At 39.4% G+C, this 23,305-nt stretch overlaps 2 protein-coding genes across 3 annotated transcripts in view; one reads left to right on the top strand and one right to left on the bottom strand.

Moving 5' to 3' along the window:
• BCL2 (BCL2 apoptosis regulator) overlaps positions 1 to 10,607 on the top strand; it is a 208,803-nt gene extending 198,196 nt beyond the window's left edge. For both annotated transcript variants that reach the window (XM_044293112.1, XM_044293113.1), the window contains exon 3: positions 926 to 10,607. In XM_044293112.1, coding sequence (XP_044149047.1) covers positions 926 to 1,060 — 135 coding nt within the window. In that variant the 3' untranslated portion in view covers positions 1,061 to 10,607. The remainder of the gene's footprint in view (positions 1 to 925) is intronic.
• Positions 10,608 to 15,811: 5,204 nt separating this feature from the next.
• LOC122939082 overlaps positions 15,812 to 23,305 on the bottom strand; it is an 84,468-nt gene continuing 76,974 nt past the window's right edge. The window contains exon 5 of the mRNA XM_044295054.1: positions 15,812 to 16,009. Coding sequence (XP_044150989.1) covers positions 15,873 to 16,009 — 137 coding nt within the window. The 3' untranslated portion in view covers positions 15,812 to 15,872. The remainder of the gene's footprint in view (positions 16,010 to 23,305) is intronic.

Raw genomic sequence — 23,305 nt, 5'->3', positions numbered from 1 at the left:
CTAAGAGCTTTGTCGATTTTCAATAATGCAGTGGGACAATTTTTCAGATTAATGTAAACAGCCTAGTATTAATACCACACATATCAGATTGTAGACACTGAGCCAGCAAAACATGCTGAGAGTTTTTAGATTGGAAAGGTTAAGAATTATGGAAGTAATGCTAAACTATAATATTCATCATGTAATGATCAATACTAGTAATGAAATGTATTTAGATTTTACTCAACATTTTATGTACCGTAGCTTAATTTTGGAAGTAAATTCAAGAATAGTGTTAACATACACTTTAAAGCGGTTATCCAGTTTCCGGAAAAAAAAAATACAATAAAAACAAAAGCAAGTACTCTAAAAAAAATACAGCAAAGATATTCTGTAGTTGTGTTTTTTTGTTTGGCTGAAGTGGTCATGTAGTCTCTGCTTGGAGTCATTGGTCTCAGTCGTCACATGCTGTACTGCTGGCACAGTGGACGCCATGATGCCAATAGTATGTCACAAGACAGTTGAGGCCACTGATTGGCTGAGTGGTAGGACCCATGATGTCAGTAGTATGGCACATGACCACTGAGGCCACTCAGTGGCTACAGTATTCACATGCTGGCTAGTTGTAGACAAAGACCTTGGAGTCTGCGAGAGCATTGGCTCTGGATTGTTGGGGGAGTGAAATGGAGATGTTTTTTTTTTCTTGTTATTTTAGGGCATTTTGTAGATTTTTTTTATGTTTTTTTTGCTTGCCCTTTTTTTTATTTAAAGAAACCGTATAACCCCCTTTAAGGCATTAAATGACAAAATGGAAAACACCTATGTAATTAAGTAATATGCTGTTTTTAAGAAGATCTAATCAAGATGTGCTCATTAGCAATGCAGATTAGTTAATACATTTATATGGATCTTTGTTTTAATTCGTTGTCATATGCTTATTTTTCAGGAGGCTTTTGTTGAACTATATGGAAACAGTGTTCGCCCTCCTTTTGATCCAATGTGGCCCTCCATCAAGACCATCCTAAGTATTGCTGTAATCGGAGCCTGCATCACTTTAGGAGCCTACCTGGGAAACAAGTGATCATCTTTGAAGGCTTTTTCATCTGATGAGATCACTTAATAAAAAGAGACTGATCTGTATGGCTAAAGGACCAACTGTCATATCAGCTATAACTGCCAAAGGAGGTTTATTTCTTTATTCTAGAGTTGTTTCCTTTTTTATAAAAGATTTATTTATTAAAGTTTTTGGATTTCAAGCTATGCCTCACCATCCTGACCGTTACATGTAGCACTTAACAAGTTATTTTTTTTTCATAGTTACTTTCACATACAAGATTCTATTATCACCTCCACGTATTGTTTGGTTGCCTGATTATTGGTTGACTTACCACCATTAAAATTCCCACATTTTGTTTTGTCTTAGAACATTAAACCTATTAAAATTTCTTGCCAGTATTTATATTCAGCTGTATAATTTAATTGTGACTTTCAAGCTTCTTTATATTAATATTCCTTCCCATAGTAAAAAGTTTGGTAGCCATAGATGGGAGCAGATGATCAGAAACGCCACATATGCCCTTATTATTCATCTAGTATTCTCTAGTACTAAGTTGGTTCTCTGGAAAGAATCTGCTATCATCTTAGTCATCTCTTAGCACCATGTGCCTAACTAACTAGAGTTTCCAATAGCCTTGCTTCAAGTATCATGAGTAAATAGAAATCGAGCACCATCCAGGGAGCAGACAGTACTTTACTATTACTACGTAAGTCACTGCATTTTGATCAGTAATATGGTATATACAGTGTACATGCATGGAAGTATCTTGCAGATCGCATGTAAGAAACAGTGGACAGTTGGTCTGATAATTGCCACTCAAGGCAAAACGATCACAATGTAATGCAGTGCTCTAGACAACTGAAAGACAGTGATCATCAACCAGTGGCTATCAACCTCTGGTTGAGCATCCAACCGATGGACAGTGACCTCATTGCCCATCTCTTAAGAGTGAAGAGTGTCGTACTGCAATTGAGACTGGCTTATATTTTGGCTAACCAAATCTGATCTGGCAACCAAACTGATAAGGTTCCCTAGTTCACTCTATCATATATAACATGTCATGTAAGCTTACATTATGCTATAAAAGGGGCTCATTTCAGCTTTCTAATTGCTTGGTTAGAAGTTAGAACTACTGTTAGTTTAAGTTCTAAGTTACTAAACAACCGAATGTTGCAACCAAAATGCAATACATTCTAATGCAGATCCAGGTGTGGTCTCCAGGTGAAATGGGTCTGTCTGAGTCTAGCTAGCTATACATACAGTAACTGCACCTTATGTATTAAAAGGCCACTATCATAAAAAATGTACTACTGATCTTCCTAAAGGGTCTTAATTAGAACATATAGCACTTATCAGTTTTACACGGAATACCAGTGTACAACTTGTCATTTTACTGTCAAGATCCATCTTCAGGATCTTATGTGGGATATTCAGTATCTTAATCCAAATGGATTATTGCTAAAACAGTACAGTAAAGCAGTAAGATATTTTTAAATATAAATTAAATAAAATGGAGCAGAAGATAATGGAAAATGAGATGCAGCTGCTGTGCTTGACGCATTGTAGGAACCATTGAGGGCTGTGTTTCCAATTAAATAAATCAATTAGAAACCCAGTATATTACTGCTAACCATAACATAATTCTGTTTCTTAATCCTATCCTGCCGGCCTGCCTGTTGCTGCATTCATGTAAAAACAGTAATAATAGCATCCATCTCTTCACGTAAGATAAAACCAATCTCTGCCTTTAAGGCACAAGCTAAGCCCTCAACCTTTTGACCAAACCCTACTTTTTTTAGTCATAGGGTGTATATATACTAAGACTGACAATAGAAATGTATAAATTTGACTCATCAGATTTGAGTCCATGCTCAAATAATTGAAATCTGTGCCAGCTATGAGCTAGCCCAGATTTGAGGTATAATTTACACCAATTTATGGTGTACCATAAATGTGGGCAGCCACAGAAGATGAGAGAAGTGAAAAGTCACATAAAATCTATGATAAACATGCCCCAGTATATTTAATTTTTGTCATTCTTTTCTAAGTTTTTAGTGTCCCTTCATGGAAGCCCTTTAAGGGGGTGGTCTCATTTGGGAACTAAAGAAGCATCTGATTGAATTTTAAAAAAAGAGGTCTTCTGTTCAGAAATCTAATCTTTTATCTACAGTGGCGATCAGGTAAAAAGGTCCAACGTTGAGAAACCCCTTAGAGGAAAGAGTCATAAGTAATTATGCAACATAACCCCTGATTGAGAGGCTTAGTCATGATAGTGTCCTTTTAATGACATGTTCAATAGTGCAATTTGTATGTTTCCTATATATTACGGTACAGGACATTTAAAGGCTTGTATGCTGCATTACGTCTATAGATCTCAGTGCATGCAAGTCAAACGTTAGTTTTCTTGAAATAACTTAATTCTATGCTCCACAGTACACATACGGCATACAGATTTTGGAAGTAGACTGTATGTATTCATGTGGTTTCTAAGGATTAAAGTGAACGACATCACAGTGAAGTCTGAATTGTAAATGTCGGCGAAAAAATAATATAGCTCCTTTAACTGCATTGCGTATAGAAGAAAAGGTGAACTAAACCATATTCACCAATCAAATACAGTCCTGGTGTTTTTTGTTTTTTTTTGCCAGGCTTGCACTAGACAGGTCAATGCTACTGTTGATTGGTTGTATTGGTCCGCTGCAGACCTTGTACCCCAACGTAATGCTGTTAAATTAGCTGTACTGTCTTTTCTTCTGTTCACATATTTGTAACATGTAGGGAAACAATTGTGCAATGCGACAGGCTAGATATGCAGACCTTAGTTGTCTCTATACGGTGGCACGTAGAAATTAGAGACAACAGTTGGGCCTACTAATATCATGTCCTGGAGTCTTGTCCTATAGAAGCCCTTACTTATTTTACTCTGAAGCATACTATTTTTTATTTCCAAAACTAGTATACATATATATTTTTTTAAGAAAAGAAACATATTTTTGTTATAAGTCTTTAGTTGTGACCTTCTTAGTAGTAGGGTCTAAATAGCTTTCTTTTAATAAATCCTGAAGTCAAACTAGTTGACGCTAGCACCCGTAATAACGATATTACTATATTTTCAGCTTAACTCCATCTCTTATATGAATAGAATGTATTCACCTGCAAGAGAGAATTAACCAAAAATTAAAACTAAGCAATAAGGAGAGTAACTAAACATGTACTTGGAGAAGTTAACCATGTACATGTTACTCCTAATACTGGGTAAACCAGGCGGTTATGGGAGCGTACCGGTTACCTATATTGTATTCTGTTCTACATACTATGGAGAAATTGTTAACCACCAATGGTTCATTCTACTAAAATGACGCGTGATCTGTTTGGCTACATAAATAATAGATCAACGCAGGTTTACATGTGCATGACCAAACACCACTTAAGGTTCCTTGTTGTATCTTTATGTTATACTAACAGTAACCACAGGTAAGAATGGGGCTGTTGATTCAATGTTTGTGCATGCAATCTCTGTACTGTGTAGTAGCCAAAAGTTGCAATGTTCCCACGGTTCTGATTGAAGAGAAACATTGGCATGCAGTAGTAAAGAGAGCACTATAACTTTATGTACCACACAGCCCCTAACAAGCATGTACTAATGTTGTGATGGTGTTGGCATTGTAAGTATAGCAAACTAGAAATATAATGGACCTTGTTTTAGCCGTGTAGAAGAAATGCTGCTTCCTACCAGTGTGCATCTCAGCCTTTTATATTGCTTTTGATTGTTCCAACAATTCATTAAGTGTATTACATTTGTTTTTTATTGTAACTTTTTTTTTTTTTTTACATTTTCTATATTGTAATGAACGTGGTGTGTTGAGAAGGTATGAAAATCAACTGTAAATACTGTTGGTCCAGGTTAATGTGTTTTAGTTTTTGCTGTTTGGAGGAAGACAGGAAAGATAGGGAATGTTTAGCAGTCCGTTTGATTGTAGTTTTCTTCAGGTCTTACATACTGAGAGATCTGAATACGTACCTGAAAAGTAACCACAACCCACACACTGGTGCTTACCCCCAACTATGCCACGATGAATATCAATCCATTGATTGTGTTGGTATGAAAGTATCGCCTCCATCCACTTCAAATTGTTATAGGTCAAACTGTTGAGGTGCACCATAGTCCCCCATGAGAACGTCATCTGAGTATTTTTCAAGTACATTGTTTTGGGTGAACAGGTAAATATTCATTAAAAAATCTGTATCAAGCCAAACTCCGTTTGTGTGGGAAGTCAACTTCCTATTCCTTTTTGCAATGAGTAACGCTGCAGAAGGTTTATGTAAGGAACTGATTTAGAAGGGGTTTTCTAGTCATCATTATCTGATCGGTAGGGGTCCAAATCCCTGCATGTCTGCCAATCAGCTGTTTGAAGTGGCCACAGAACTTCTGTGAGCACTGTGGCCTTTTCATAGGCCAGTGACATCACATTCATAGGTCCCATGACCTAACACTCGTCTCACTGCCATTCAAGTGAATGAGCCTGGGCTGTAATACCAAGTACAGCCACTATACAATGTACAGCATTGTGCTTGGTTAGCTGTGAGGAGACTCTTCAAACAGCTGATCGTTGGGGTCTGGGAGTCAGACCTCCACCAATGAGATTTTCATGACCTAATATGATTATAGATTATCAATATAGGAGTCCCAGAAAACTCCTTTAAGTTGTCCATAGACAAAACCCCTGGCTGATACCTCTGTATCTTTACAAAAAAGACTAATCTCCCCTTCTTCCATTATAATAACTAACCCACTTAGTTTAGTTGAATGGGTATAGAGAGGGAGGGATATTGCTGACAGACAACATTTTGTTCACCCAAAAGCTCTCCTAGTGTGTCACAGACAGCACCAACCACCATACCTGATACCAGGATGTAGCAGTTTTAGCTCGGGAGGTTAAGAATCCATTTACACTTCCAATTTTTTTTAATTTTTTTGAGGAGGCAGACTTTTAGCAGAAATCCATACATAATGGTCTGGAGGTTTGTTTATTTTTCTGAACCCTTCCAGAACCTGAGTTGATCTATAGTAACATGAAGTAGCGAGTTCATCATTCTAAATTCTGTTCACATAGCTCCAGTTTCAGTTACAATTTTAGAACTTAATTATTGAGAAGGAAATTATGTTTTCTCTCTTCCCACTGATGCTACAGTGTACCCTTACCTTAAACACAATTAACTGTCTCTCCCTTGGCTGGCGCTCCCTGTCTAAGGTTGTAGCTCGTGTTTACAAAGTTGTTGAGGGACCGGAATCTTGGAGGCTTGATGGCACCAGTGTGTTAACTTAAGAGAGTTATTTATCTTTCGGTGATTTCAATATCAGAGTATTCTTTATTTTGTTACATTTTATATGTGTAGCTAAAAAAAATGTAGTAAACTGTGCTGCTAAACTGCCAATATAATTTGATTTTATATTGATGTATATTTTTGAAGGACAGCTTAAGAAAGCTGTTTACATAGGTTAATATGAAGTATATGACCTTGTTGTCAAACATGCAAGGTAGTCATCTTGTTCAGGAATTATCCTGGTCATTATCTCAGTAACAATATCTTCATGAGCGATAACTACATTGTAAACCTTTATTTTTCCAGTACTCTATAGCATATTCTTAAAGGGGTTCTGTTTTAGGCAACCTTCTTTAGAGGAACTGTCACCTCAACTGACATTTTAGTAAATACTTAATTTTACATGAAATGACAATTCTGGAGCACCTATTCCCATGACTCTTTGTTGTTAAATTTTTGAATAAATTGACAATTGGGTGTTACCAGTTAGGGGTATGTTCTTGCACAATCTGACACTGTCCAATCAATGCTGGCAGTGGCAGACTGTGCAGGGATACACCCCTTGCCTTTCCCCTGGTAAGACCTAGTTGTCAATTTACTCATAAGTTTATAGTAGGAATATCAAAAGAATGATGCAATATACAATAAAAAGATGCTCCAGAATTGTTATTTAACGGGGAAAGCAAGTAGTTACTTAAACTTGTCAGGAGAGGTGATTTATCTGTTAAATAAAAATTAAAAAAGCAGGTCTTCCTGAGATCAATGGGTCCCCCACACCCGGGATTATCTGCTGTCCCCCCAGTAAATCACACAAGAAAAAAAAACAAGCTTTAGACATCACCTAGATTTCAGTAGACCTCAAGAGCTGAGATATGCACAGGGGTGGGGAGAACCATTCATGGGACCCTCATGTACTAGCTACACATGCCCTAATGGAAAATTAGAAATTGCGTTATCTGGTCCAAATACTGCAAGGAAGGACTAGGGAAATGTTATTTTGAGCTGGTATTCATTTCATTCATTTTAAGCCATGTATGCAGAAATATAAAACATATATACGCATAATGCTGGGTCCACTAAGAAAAACTCTGTCACTAGACTCTCCAACATTTTTTAATGCTGTATTTTGAGATTTAAATATTTTGTCAGCTGCCTAAAAATAATTTCTGGAATAATCATTAACACAGAGGCAGTATTATAAAGGGCTTCTGGCAGCTTATACGTATAGATGCACATCCTTTGGAATAACTCTGTCTATGGTAGCCATAAGCGAATGCACATTCATGTCCTAGGTGTTGGGCATGTAGATGCTTGCCTAGTAACATTTTATGATTTTTATGCTAAATGTGGACTCTAGCAACTGGCGCTCTAACATAGAATAGGATCAAAGTGTCATTATACACTGCCAGGCTCTCTACAGCTACTGTCACTTAACACATTGTCTGCTCACACACTCTCAACATCCTTACTATACAATGAGATAATGATATCCAGGTGTGCTGTTAAGCCTGAAAAAAAAAACTATGATTTCCATGCAGCCATAAGCCTCACCGTATGACTTTTTTATTTTTCTCTGATCATACAATTACATGTGTATTATATAATGATATTATCACTGTTTATTAATAGTGTCTATTTTTCAGGTTTATTTAACATCTTATATCCATACATACTGGTTTTAGTAATCACCCACTTGCTTTTCCTAGCTTTGAATTATGAAGGTGTGTAATGTATCATATTGTCCAATGCTTTTGTCAAATGTTCATTGTACAGTATATCATGTAAACATTGTTGTTCATTGTAGCTTTATTGGTACATTATAGACTACCTGCCGTCTAAACTAGTCTTTCAATGATGTTGAACTTTATTTTTAACTGACAAAGGTACAGTAGTAGCCTAAATTGGTATTGATGTATCTCCATCATACCTCTTGTCAATCTTGCCATATGCTAGACACCTAACATTGGCCCTTGGTCTGGGAGACGGAGAAATTCTATAATTCGTTTTTTGTTTTGTTTTTTGTAGACAATGAAGCAGAAATGTATAGATAAGTACACTTCCCAAGAAACAATAAATGCCTGATGTTAGGAGAGTGTTCTTTACAGCATAGACTGAGACCCTCTAGGTGAACCTTTACTATCATTAATGATCAGTCCAACATTGAGTTCATGAACTAGCGCCAAGCAATTGCATATCCAAAATCGTACTTTTTTCACCGTTCGCGTTTTCTTTATCAACAAATATCATAAGCTCTCAGCATACACTACTAGATGGCCATTTTTGAGGGTAGGGTTACAAACGAAGGACATCCAGAATGTTCCTCTGGTAGATGTTACCTTTAAAATCACAAATGGCTGGTTTATTTGTTTTTGCCCTTCTGTAGCTAGATTTCCATTGCCCCAAGTCTTTGGAGAATTAAAGTTTACAACATCAGCTAGCTATGTTTTGATAAACCTTTGTAGAACTTATTGACTTTAATAATAGTAATAATATGACCTGACATAATGGGGCATAATGTCAATTTGTGACCAATTAATATTAGTCACAAAGTTTCCCTCATATCAAAAGGTAAGCAGCTGATCTATATGAAAGAGTTGCTGAAAAGCATATCAACAGTTAAAACAATAGCAGACCTCTAGCGAGAACTTTTAGTTGCATATTTGACATTGAAGTTGTCACACTATCAGTTTTTAAGGCTGCCAGTAGACATGTCATTACATCATGAATAGCTGAGGTTCAACTGCAAGGATCCCACTAAGCGTTAAGTCATGACTTCAGTCACAAGTTTAATAGGCAGGGTTGGCCATGCACAGACTTACTGGCTAAGGGATATACACAAAATGCAGTGAGCTTGCAAAGCTATCCCACCTCCCATTCTTTTCACTGGGGACATGTTCCTCCAAAACCAGGCCATTTGCTCTTGGGATTGGTGTAGTTTGCATATGTTAGATCCTTACGGATCACACATTTACAGTATGACTATAGGTGGCTGTATATCTTAGATGCCCCGCTATACATGCATACTGTCTCTGAGCATGTGAGTAAAGGAGAATAAGCCTCTGTCAGACACCTCTGGTAGTGACTTATCTTCTGCTGGAACAAAGGATTGGCTATATGTTGAAATCCATTGTACATAATCTTTCCCTTGACATCTGCCATCAGTAGAGTCGGGACACCCCCAAACACATTAGATAGTTGTCCGGCCCCACCAAAATCAATGGGTTTGGTGGACATTCATCTAATTTGTATGGGCACCTTGACATTCCGTAAAAGCAATCTTAGGAAAAGACAAAATAAAATGAAATCCCATTAAGTGATGGTAATATTGTCAAGGGCAAACTTAGATTAGGGCTCCACTGGTCAATATACATCTTAGGTGTTGGTGGATTTATATGCTGTAAGGCTAATAAGTATAGTATAGTAATTTACTTATTTCTCCTGCATCATTGACCGTATAACCATTTTGGATTTTCAGCACCACCTAGTATTCACGTCTCCTCTTCATGTGTCTGTGCCATTACTATTATTATAACAGTTTGGCCAGGATTACATACAACCACATGTCCAGTTGATCTCCACTGTGCGAACTAACTATAAATGTGTACATAGCCAAGACCAATGTTACAAAGTTACATCAACTGCATGACTTTCCTTTCTGCTTCATTGTCTGCTATGTTATTGGGTACCCCTCTTTAATATGTTCATGACACCAGAGCTGGCTGTATGTTTTCAGGGGGAAAATAAGATCATGTTTCATTTCAACCATAATAATTATAGTAAGTCTTTAAAAGGATAATATTTGCAATGCAAAGTGAAGAGCAGGCGGAGAAATGACTAAATAAAGAACCCACTCCCCTTTCAAAGCCAGTGCCTTTTATCAGGTCGTGTGCCTTACATGAACAGTCTTAAAGAAAGGAGTAAAACACTTTACAGGGGAAGGAATTTGCAGGTTCAAGTGTATGCGCAGTAACCAGATCTGTAGTCATTGTATATTGTATTGTCCTCACTTACATATTGTAACATTGTACTACCACTTGTATCTGTTTGTGTGTGTACATAATTATATCTTTTTTGTAATGTATGTGTAATGTAGCTTTCGTTTGCATCTTGACTGTAAAGCCAGATTTTGCTTTATGGAAATGTATGACATGATGAGCTTTGCGACTTTTATGCAGCAATATGTAGATTTTGTTTTGAGTACACTGTTTTAAAATGAGAAATTTCATTAAAATTGTGTTTGATCACATCACTGTGTGCCATTTCGTTTTCTAATTTCAGATTACATGGAAACATGAGTAAGGTTTAGTGAGTAATGTAAAGTTGTATCGGAGGAGGCATAGTCCCAATTTTTTAAACCCTTTGACAGCATAACAAATGAATGGCTCAAAGGATTACAACTATCCAAATTTCATCAATCTGTGGTTCAAAAGGCTGGGTTCACACGTGACTGAATAGCCGTGGATTTGTCATCACAGATTTTTGTGCGGCATATCCGCAGTAGCAGTACCAGCAAAGTGGATGAGATTTTAAAGGGAACCTGTCGCCTCCCAAAACCATCCCAAGCCGCCAGCAGCCCCTGCGTGTAGCCAGCAGCCCCTGCGTGTAGCCAGCAGTGTTTCCTGATGATGCCTTTCTTCCTGAAGCCAGATGCAGCAAAAGTACTGAAAACGTTTTATCCCCTGCCCGGCGAGCTTCTCCACACAGCGGCCTCCTTGCTTCAAGTCACGGTAACCACGCCCCCTTCCCTGCCCCTTTGCTGTGACTGACAGCGCATATGCGCAAGAGTTTGGCTGCCTTTGCCGAACAGCTGGCTGTCAGTCACAGCGAAGGGGCAGGGAAGGGGGCGTGGTTACCGTGACTTGAAGCAAGAAGTCCCATTGAAATGTATGGGAGGGACATTGTAAGTGCTGCCACCGATCTGTTCACTTTTATGGGGCTGACGGAAATAGCCAAGCCAGAGCTTGACTATTTTTGGCACTCCAATAGGAATAAATGGAGGGTGCCCATGCCCTACAGCACTTTGCATGCTCCTTTCTAAGTATCGGTGCGGGTCTCAGAGGTGGGACTTGCCCCAGACCTTGGGGGCATGTCCTGGCGATATGCCCCAAATGTCTGACATAGGCTTAAACTTAAAGCGTTATTTCTGTTTGGGTATTTTTCAAATCTTTTTAGTTTGGAGAAAAGACTTTTTAGTTTGGAGAGAAGCAGGTATCTTAGTAGTCTGCTTAATGGTGATGCATTCTTCATAAATATGACTGATATTCACACTTAAGAAGGTATGTATGTACTTTTGGATTGTATTGACATAGAATGTCAAGATTAGATTATTTAGGCTTTCATTAAGCCTTCAATGCATTGCCATTCCATTAACACCAACCAGTATAGCACCGCTACAGCTTTTCCACTTCATTTAAGTATGCCCATGAAGAAATGTCAAATAATTGACAAAGACTATATATTTTTTTTATCCCACAAATGCAGAAGATGAAATCATCACTTGACATGTTTTGGACTTGTAGAGAGGAGAAAGGCTAAGCGAAGTCTGATGGGTATTTAGTAGTGACTAGGGGAAGCTCATTATGACTGCAAAGACAGCTGCCAGCATGATAAGTTTGTGCTTACTCTCTACAGAATGGTCCAATTAAATAAGAAAAGGAGTCCCTGGGCTCCCACTCATCAAACACATGCTGTCACAAGTTTTAAATTACTCAACAATTATCTGCATTTCAAGGGCAAATGCACTTTTTTTTATTTAGAACTGTAATATTTACCGTTTTTGCAAGTTATTGTTCATTAGAGTGGCAAAGACTTTTTAGCATTATCTGAATGGATGGATGTTTCAAGCTTGTGAGACATGGATGTGATTCATCAAGGTCCATTAATGTCAATGTGGCTGCACCAGCTATAACTCCCATTCAAATTAATGGGACACGCTGTGTAACCACTAATGGACCTCAATGGATCATCCTCACAGACTGTTTAGGTTTAGTAGTGTTCATGCCAAGGATGATTAATTGATGTGGTTGATAATGCAAGACAATGATTTAGTGATGTGAATACATTCTAACGGTTGAGAAATACTGTAAGAATAATAGTGCACAACAATTATTATTTATATTCATTAGATGCTAGATGAAAATACATTTAGAAAATAGGGAGAGGAGCAGGAAAGCAAATAAAGTTCTGGTTCATGGCCGACAAAACAGTGGAGCAGAAAGGACCACACAGTAAGTGCAACCAAATGAAACTATGCAGAAGACAGGTAATACGTTCTACTATCTAATGGCTGATGTGCTTTGTTGTTGTCTGACATGTAGGAGGCGCATGCCCAATGTTTCTCAGCATGTGCTACACATGGGTGCGTGTTCCAGCAAGGTCAGCATTGTTAATGGAGACCATTAGGATTGACACTGTTCAGAACTATCACTATTAGGAAGCCTTACTAGTGCTGCTACTTTAAATTGGCCGCTAGGACTAACATGCTGGGCTTTCACTATTAAAGTGGTTGTTCCACGAAAAATATTCAACGTTTTAAAAACCAGCCCCTAGATCAGAATACTTCGGTAATTGCATGTAATTAAAAAGTTTGTACGACCACTGATCTATTCACAGAAATCTATGTGCATAGCGCCACCTGCTGTTTGCTCTTTTTCTAACGTCTCCATCCTGCTCACTGAGATGGAGGCACATGCCCAGTTCCATCCTTCAGCTGCAGTAGAAAGGACATGCCCCCTCAAAGAGTGCACGTCGCCTAAGCCGCCAGCTTGAAATATATCTAGCAGAGCTATTGGAGCAATGAATGGTCGGATCTCTGGATCCATGTGAGGTACAGGGCTGGTTCTGTTTGTTCGAAAGAGATTGTCATGTACTATATGATGTCTGATTTTCATTTTTTACACTAATCATGGGATAACCTTTTTAATGTTTGGCCTGGCAGTACTATATTACTACTATTCTTAGTTATTACTGTGGTTGGCAATCTTTATGACTTGGGTTCCATCTGAATTTATTAATGGTCTCAGTCTCATTCTACCCTGGTTGATACTGTTAATGAACACAGCATTTCTGTTACTGTTAATAGTAACAATATTATGGCTGGCACTATTTATGACCTCACTGTTAAAGTCATGGTCCTTGTCCTTTCACAAGTCCCCGAAGGAGAAACTAAGTATTAGACAGTGCTCATTCCCATCAATGGTTTGTCTGTGTAATTCCGAACTGGACAGGTCCTGCAGAGCAAGGAACTCTTTGTAACCACTAATCTATAGCCAAGAAATAACAATCTTGGAGATGGCCACCATATTGTGATATATAAAACTGGGTTTTCCAAATTAGTAAGGGCATGTTCATATCTACATTGGAAGCTCCGTTCGGGGCCTCGGTTGCAGATTTTCTCAAAAATAGAGAAAAAATGCTGCATGCCGTTTTTTTTTGTTTTTTTTTTATCCGATACAAAAGCATTATCCAAAATGGAAACAAAACGAATCCCATTATAGTCAAAGGGATCTGTTCGGCTCCGTTCCTGTCAGTTATGTGCCGAATCCGTCACTTACGTTTCCTTTAACAGAGCAGAACAACAAAACTAATAGCGGTGATGTGAACATGCGTTAGAACTGATGCGGTATTGGAGAAAAGTATTGATGTGAATCATTGATATGGAATTATAGGTAACCTGTTAAACAATTGCTGTACTTTGGTTCAAAATAGTCACCAACTGTAGCTTTTGATGTGCTTAGTTGACGTAATATAGTATGGAGACAAATGAAACAGAATATTCATTCTGGGACAAAATGGAGTTGCCTGCTGTGAAGACTTCACCTTTTTTTTTTTTTTTAGAAAGACCCTTTTTTTTTTTTTTTAAAGACCCTGATAATCAGCTAATTACATAGTGTTGTGCTGCAGAACCCTTAGTGATCAGCTGTAATCTGGGCGAAAACCCACGGATGAGTGGTACCTTCACCAGTAGTGCCACCACAGGGGAAAGAAGGCAATATGCAATGCCAAATAAAATAAAAGTCATGTCTATGTAATGCAAGGAAGATATGCTCTCTGTGGCTGCTAATAGGAGAGGGTCCTCAATGGAAATCCTCTCTCTAGTCTTAGGGTACTTTCACACTAGCGTTTTTCTTTTCCGGCATAGAGTTCCATCCTAAGGGCTCTATACAGGAAAAGAACAGATCAGTTTTATCCCCATGCATTCTAAATGGAGAGCAATGCCATCAGTTGGCATACGTTTTGCCGGATACGGCAGGCAGTTCCGGCGATGGAACTGCTTGCCGGATCACTCTGCCGCAAGTGTGAAAGTAGCCTTATACTGTGACACAGTAAGTTGGGTAGTTAGGTTAGCTCTCTGGAGCCAATGGTTGCCAAATCCAAAAGGTATACTTTTAATATCTGGACAAAACCAGACTTGCAGCTTCAAAACTAATGTTGGTGTAGGATGAAATGGATAGAAAGAGGGAACAAGTCCAGGGATCACCTCAGTTTTGTCACCCATGTCCAGCTGATGTCTGAATAAAATGGCACAATGTGCCTGTAGTCCAACCTGATATAGTTGAGTATCCACCTCCTCTCCACTTCTGCATCATGCCTTTAAAAACATATGGCCCATTCACATGGCGGAATTTGCCGGCAGAATTTTGGCACAGACACCGCACAAAGAATTCTTCTGACAGATGCATGATGTCTGTTTCTCGTTGTCTTCTGAGGTAAAGCTACAGTTCACGGGCCAGCGGTTTAAAACTGTGACCGAGCTATGAAGGGACATGTCCCTTCTTGGCATGGTGTCCAGGTGGATACCGCTTGAAGGCATGGCAAATATCCACTCATTCAGTGGAGCTAAGCAGAGAGTGGGTACATGGCATTCCTAAGTGAAGCTCTTGAATAGTCCACAGTAAAAGAAAATTGCTATGCCCATATGAAAAGCACTGGTGCAGATGAATCACCACCCTACAGGGCTAATCCATAGAGAAGTGGCACCAAGTGGGTTGGGGCAAGGATTGGGGTATAATTTTTTATTTCATGTTGTTTACTCTGCAGCTGTGTTCAGATTATAATTACCATTAGTCCCAATGGGGCTCACAATCTCAATTCCCTATCTTACACGCATGCCTGTAGCACTTGGGTTCTTGTTTGAATCCGATCAAAGGGAATGTGTACATTCTCCCCATTGTGTGTGGTTAGTTAGCTTCCTATGAAATATTCCCTAATGTATTTTTAAGAAAAATTTAGATTCTGAGCCCCAATGGAAACGGGGACTGAGATTTACAAAGTTTAAGCTAAATTCAACCAAAAAGAAAATATTAAGAGGCAGGTCCATTGTAAATGTCTTTGTGTCATGTTATGTCCAAGTACTTTTCTCATATTGTGCAAGTACATATGACAGATGAGACGTGGTGTTCTTATTGGACTTGGACTAAATATACCAATAAAGAAACACGTTTTTGCGGTGTTCGTATAATAATTTTATTGTACTTTTTATTGAATATCATTGGGTCATACTGTATTTATTCTACTTTTTCCACTGATTCTTCTCATAGTCCCAGTTGGAAGCAAAGCCTGTGATGGGATTCACCCTCATGTCAATCATCCTTTTGGTTTGCATCGCTATCCATTCGTCAGAGAGCGTGTGGGGGACGGGACCAAACACTGAAAAGAAAAAGAAGCCATTACCAAAAAAATCAGAGCTTGATCAGTTCTTACATCAGATAATGTGAAATGAAAGTCCATGATCTTTGACTACTAGAAACTGGCTAAACCTCCATGACAAACTCACCATCAGTAGGGTACTGTAGTTCATAATATCATTTTATACATGTATCTTCACCTTATATTAATGTCACATAATCAGCTATGCAAGACAATTAGATGCCATAAAATTATGACCAGTGGTAATCCAACTGATCCACAGAATGAAGAGACAGAGGTCCCTTCTGCAATTCTTCTATACAGTGGCACTTATGTCCACCTACCCGGAATGAAGCTATATTGTAGTCTCCTGCACAGTGGGTAGCTGACAGTGTGAGGAGGAAACCTCATCTTAAGGATCCATGTGATAGCCTATCCTAGCCGTACACCAGAATCCCTTTAATAAGCCACCAGAACATCTAGTAATGATCAGTTTAGTGGCCCGTACAAAACCATTTTATTATTATTGTCATTTGGTTACAATTAGATAACATCAAAGAAGTAATATTGTTCGCAAACAGTTGCGTGGTCTAAGGCATATGAAGCATTTTAAAAGGGGGGGAGGTCATGGATATGTACATGTGAATACATGTAGACTTTTGCACACTTGTATTATCTCATAAAATGTAAGGTTATGTTACACAAAAAAAAATGTCACAAAGTGCATACAGCTTCTTGCTAAGTCCAAAATACAGTGGACTCGGACATAAATCTCCTGCATTCATAAGGGGAGCGTTCTTCTGGCCCCCTTCACCATGATTGAAAGGCTGCAGTTTATTTGTGTTCACAGCTATCAGTCAGTGTGAAGGGGGTGCTCCCCTCATGTCTAGCGTCCGCTGTATTCTTAGATAGCTTCTATTAGCTAAATGGTTAATAGGAGTTATAAAACTGTGTACCAGTTTTGTGGTGTACAAAAAAAATTTCTGCTGCTCATGGCATTTAAATTATAGCTGAATTCTAAAATCAGTTCGTAGCTGGCATAGATTTTAGATAGTGGTGCACAGGCAGGCCAAAGTTAAATCAAATTTAGTATCGGGCGTGCACCTCCTAATAATTGCAACAGATAATAAGATTGATGTATTAGCGAGCAGTCTTAGGCTGCGTTCTCAGTTGTTTGCTATTCCAGCAGGTTATTCTGTTAAGCTGTTCCAGCACAAATGGTGGCTATTGGATGGACAAAAACTGCTGCATGCAGCTGTATTTGTCCGTCCGAAACCCATCATTTATGCCCAAAACCGTCCAGATGCCATTATAGTAGAATGGGGATCCGACCTTACACAATCGTGTCCGGCAATGCCAGATACGGTGATCTCCGGTAGTCTGGTCTTCTGTCTGATCAGGCCACAGGATTCCCAACGCAACTATAAATGCATCCTTGGGGTACAGCCACTCAGTCAGAAAGCCAAAATTCTGAGTGAATTCAAAAAAGAGAAGAAGTCATATCTGTCCTATATATTTTCTCTCCTTTTATGATCCACTCCTTATTTCGGCCATCAGGAAACTTCACCCTGTGGTTGTACCCAAAGTAAATTGCTGGAGTATTTCTTTGTGGATTTTTCGGTTAATAAGAGAACCATCCTGTCCTGGTATTATGCTTCTCTTATTCAGGTGACAGATTTACTTTATCTGTGTATCCCCCATTTCCTTAATCTTCACATACACGTTGATTTCCTTTCACTTTCTGCTGACTGAAAGACGCTTATCTTTATTACATTCATCACAACCTCCTCCTTTCTTGTTACAGCGAAATATGTTGGAAAATTTCCCCTAATTATATGCTATCATCCACACTTTGCCCTGTTATTGGACTGTAATGCCTGATTTCCAGATGTGTTTTTTTTCACTTGAATATTGTCTGCAATCCTCTTTCAGCTACAAAACCAGATGGTGTTTTCAACAACACTAATGAGGTGGATCAGATTTTCCCAGTGCTAGGTTTAGCTGGCACCTTGCAGCATTAATACATTCAAAGGGTATATCTACGCAAATCCCAGTCGTGTAAGAGCTCTAGTGGTACTGCCAACAGGGCCCCTAGAAGTCAGATATGGTATTGCTAGTTTACTTTATCGTCAATATTGTCCTCTTTGCGGTATCCTGGTATTTTACCTGCCACTGCATGCTGTCCAGGCACGCCTTACTGTATCAGTGCCACTTGCAGTAGACTGGCATGCCAAATGGTTTCCTGGCACCTGTAATCTAGATTGGGATAATCTCTATTGTTTTGAACAAGCCGTGTACAAAACCAGTTTTTTTTACATATATCTTTGAAAGTGGAACTGGACATAGTTAAACCAGCTTGTAATACCAATCTCCATGCAAAGCAATGTTTGAATATATCAGGGCTGAGCCCAAACACATTTCTCTAAATCTCTAATGGTGCATTGTAAAAATGACTCATCTGCAACTGTATATGGCAGATGCATCATGTCAAATGATGTATTGTGAGCTCTGACATTATGGGCTTATGCAGTTTAAAAGTACATTTACCTCACAAAGGAGAATTACTCTTAATACTAAGAGTATTTAACTGTTGATTTAGTTCCTGCTACACCACTATACAAGCCTTGTACGTTTAGCTGCTACACTATGCAGGAGAAGCAGGCAAATAAAGGAAACCTTGTAATATATCATCAGAAAATATTATCAAATTATCAGCTGTTTACTTTGGCCCCTTTTTAGAAACTTAAGGTGGATTAACATGACCCTAATATCGCTTGATCCCAATAATCTGCCCATCTAAAGTTGCTGCAGATCACCCGATGAACAAGCAAAACCCTTGTTCATTGGGTGAAATAACTGGAGGTGCAGACACTGCAATCATCATTCCTGGGCAGCAGGTCGTGCAGTCTAAACAGCCCTCTGCTACTCAGGAGCAATGATTTTGTATGGGGACAAGTAATAGCTGTAGCCATCTCTCGGCCTCATACTGTGGACATGATTGCTGCATGTAAATGCAACATTTTGCCTCCACTTAATGAGCAGCTGATTGTGAGGAAACGCTTCCTTCCAGACAATCCGCTTCTCATTGGAGCATGTAAATGTGCCTTAACTTTCTCTTTGAAAGTTATGATAAAGCAGTCTTATTAAAACCAAGACAGGCTGCCTGCTCACTGAAGAGTCAGTCTACATTATCCTATAGAAGTATATGGAGAGGGGACGGGGAGGAAGTGCAGAGATAAACAAGCTGGTGAGTGAGACAGACATGATTTCAGCAACTTAAAGTAAGTGATATCTTTCACCCCCAAGTACTTTTTTCACTTCTACACTGATTAATGCTTCTCTATAATGTCCTATATGGTGCTTCTGGGTGATTCTGAGTGAGTAAATGACAGATATAGGAAGCAAAATGTATCATCTCCATGTGTAGTCTATAGGGAGTCATACTTGTGGATACAGTAATCCCCAACCATTAGCTCAGAGAAAACTGACAATTAGAAATGCCATATTCAGGTGTCAGAAAGGATGACATAGGTCGGTTACGTCGCGTTCCTCCCCTCTCATTCTACATCCCCACGCCTGTATGTTCTGCTCTGCTTCATTTGATCCATGGGATAGCTCTGAATGTATCGGGATCGCATGAGTGCCCTCCAGGCTGCTGTGCCGTGGCGGTTTGGTCTTTGGTCGGTGAATTGTAGGTGGCTGTTATGTACAATACCCTCTGGCTTCCCCTGGCTTCTCCGCTCTCTGCCCCTCAGTGCTTCTTATCCTCCGCTGCTTGCCTGCTTTTGGATTGAGGTTTGAAGTGATATTCCCTCCGGTTTACTCCTGTCTGTATGTTTAATCCATCTCTCTCCCTGCTCCCTGTGTACATCTCGTCGACCCTCCTGTGTTTGGTTCTTCACCTTGAAGTCCGTTCAACTCTGTGTTGGATGAATTGTTCTGTTTTTGTTTGAAAAGAAATAAAAGAGCAAGGTATGAGGGGGGGGGGGAGGAAGAAGAAAGTTGGAGAAAAAAGAAAGTAGGGAAAGAAGAAAATCATTAAAAAAAATATATATACAGTGAGGAACAGAAGTATCTGAACACCCTGCGATTTTGCAAGTTCTCCCACTTAGAAATCACGGAGGGGTCTGAAATTCATATTGTAGGTGCATTCCCACTCAGAGAGACAGAATTAAAGAAAAAAACATTTCTGAAAATCGCATTGTATTTTTTAAGAATTTATTTGTCTCTTGCACTGCTGAACATAAGTATTTGAACACCTGAGAAACTGCAAGAATTCTGTCTCTCAAAGTCCTGTTACTGTACCTTTTAATTAAAAAGTCCACCTCTACTCCACTCATTAATTTAACTTAGCACCTGGCTGAGCTCTTTAAATACATCTGTCCACCCCACAGTCAGTCAGACGCCAACTACTACCATGGGCAAGACCAAAGAGCTGTCAAAAGACATCAGAGACAAAATTGTGGACCTCCACAAGGCTGGAAAAGGATACAGGGCAATTGCCAAGCAGCTTGGTGAAAATAGATCAACTGTTGGAGCAATTGTTAGAAAACGGAAGAGGCTAAAGACTACGGTCAGTTTCCCTCGGATTGGGGCTCCATGCAAGATCTCACCTCGTGGAGTATCACTGATGATAAGAAAGGTGAAAAATCAGCCCAGAACTACAAGGGAGGAGCTGGTCAATGACATGAAAAGAGTTGGGACCACAGTTTCAAAGGTCACTGTCAGTAGAACACTACACCGTAATGGTTTTAAATCGTGCATTGCACGGAAGGTTCCCCTACTCAAGTCATCACATGTCCAGGCCAGTCTGAAGTTTGCCAATGACCATCTGGATGATCCAGAGGAGGCATGGGAGAAAGTCATTTGGTCAGATGAGACTTCACTTGTCTTCACTCGTGTTTGGAGGAAAAAGAAGGATGAGTTACATCCCAAGAACACCATCCCTACAGTGAAGCATGGGGTGGTAACATCATGCTTTGGGGGTGCTTTTCTGCAAAGGGGACAAGACGACTGCACTGTATTATTGAGAGGATGAATGGGGCCATTTATTGTAAGATTTTGAGCAACAGCCTCCTTCCCTCAGCATTAAAGATGGGTCATAGCTGGGTATTTCAACATGACAACGACCCAAAACACACAGCCAGGATAATCAAGGAGTGGCACCGTAAGAAGCATATCAAGGTTCTGGAGTGGCCTAGCCAGTCTCCAGACCTAAATCCAATAGAACATCTTTGGAGGGAGCTGAAATTCAGTGTTGCTCAGCGACAGCCCTGAAACCTGACAGATGTAGAGGAGATCTGTGTGGAGGAGTGGGCCAAAATCCCTGTTGGAGTATGTGCAAACCTGGTCAATAACTACAGGAAACGTTTGACCTCTGTAATTGCAAACAAAGGCTTCTGTACCAAATATTAACACAGATTTTCTCAGGTGTTCAAATGCTTATGTTCAGCAGTGCAAGACAAATACTTCTGTTCCTCACTATATATATATATATGGCTCCCAAGCAAAATAGGCGATCCGCTGAATATTCATCCTCCAACATGGCTCAGAAACCGATAGAGTCCGCAAAAATTTTACATTTTCTGAAATCCCCAAATGTAAATACCAGAGCAGCTCAAAAAGGCTTGCATGATTTGAATGTTAAAACAAATTGTGAGCCCAGAGCTACAGAAGTATTGGAGGATTTTAGTCAGGAGGAAGAGGCGGAAAGAAAGGGACTAAATGACTCCCCTAATTATGAATCTCCTCCACTAAAGGAAATTTTGGCTGCGGTGAAAAAAATTGACATCTAATAAAAGATATCTCAACACAACTTGGGGGAATTCAGTCTGATGTGGTCCTGATAAGGGAGTAAAGGGACAATCTCATAAAGATTCGGGACAGAGTTACTACCATAGAAAATTCTGTGGGGGTCCTGGAGAAGGAAGTCAAAATGTTTAAATCTGAAACTACAACTCCCAGCATGCATATATTCTCTGGTCTTCTCAGAACCTCATAGAAATGAATGGAGCATTCTGAGAATTGTAGTTTCACAACAGCTGGAGTGCCGGAGGTTGCTGATCCCTGGCCTAGGCCATGTGACATTGCGTTCATTGGTCACTAGGCCTAGGTGAAGCACAGCCCGAATTAAATGAATGGGACTAAGCTACGATATCAAGCACACCTGCTGTGCTTGGTGAGCTAAGAGAAGGCCACTACTGCAAGCAACGGTGCCTTCTAAAACAGCTGATCAGCCGGGTCCTGTGTGTCAGACCCCCTGATGACCTATCCAGAGGATAAGTTAGCAGTTAAAGAAAAATTCAGAAAGCCACTTTAAAGAAGATTCGTCATCTCTCCTGACATGTCTCTTTTAGTAACACATTTTTTTCTGAATGTAATGACAATTCTGGAGAATCAGTTTGACCCTGTTATGCCATTCCTACAATCATTGTAAGATTGATACCAGTTAGGGGTGTGTTCCTGCACAATCACCCAGTTGTGCCTGTATTCAGAAACTTAATAATAGAGGAACAACACGGCATACAGTTATAAAAAAAAAAATGCTCCAGAATTTTCATTGCAAGGGGAAGGCAAGTAGTTAGGCTACATGCACACGACATTTTAAGCCCAATGGTAGTTCATGGGGTTATTCACGCGGCAGTTTTTTTTGCTGGCCAGTGAATAACGGACGTCAAAAAAATAGAACATGATTTGTCTTGTCCGTTTTTCACTAACCGCCTGCCCCCATACAATGGAATAGGTCTGTTTTTAACATCCGTCTGTTAAAAATGGACAGTTTATCTGTTTTTAACTAACCTTTTTTTTTTTTTAAACTGTCGTGTACATGTAGCCTTACTAAAACAGTCATGTCCGGGGAGGTGGCAGGTCCTCTTTAAGAGTATGTCCAGCTTTGCAAACCCCTTTTATTTGGTCAGCTACATCTAGTAATATCTCTCAGCGGACTCCGGGAGAGTCACCTTATCCAAAGCGGTGCTTTCAGTTTTGAGAGTCATTTACAAGAATTATCTGTAATACATTCATACAGAGGAATGACAGGGAGCACAGACTCAGCATAGGAAGGAGGCCGCGCAGCATTGCAATGTAACACATGAGATCACATTGCCTAGCAACCGTATTCCTTACCCGCAGTAATCACTTATAAGTTAACGTTTCGTGCTCCTCTAGATGCTCGCTTGTTAAGCATTTATTAAGAATTCTGTTTTTGTTATCCAAATCGCTTCATGCAAATCTTCTGCTGAGGGTGGCATGGGCTAACACTGCATTTAAAGGCAACATCAGCAAAAAAAACTCAAATGCTCATCAGCCATCCATTAA

Source organism: Bufo gargarizans, chromosome 5 (genome assembly GCF_014858855.1).
Source record: "Bufo gargarizans isolate SCDJY-AF-19 chromosome 5, ASM1485885v1, whole genome shotgun sequence".
Taxonomy (NCBI): Eukaryota; Metazoa; Chordata; class Amphibia; order Anura; family Bufonidae; genus Bufo; species Bufo gargarizans.
Note: the sequence above shows the minus strand (reverse complement) of the source record. Positions and strands in the feature narration are given on the sequence as shown.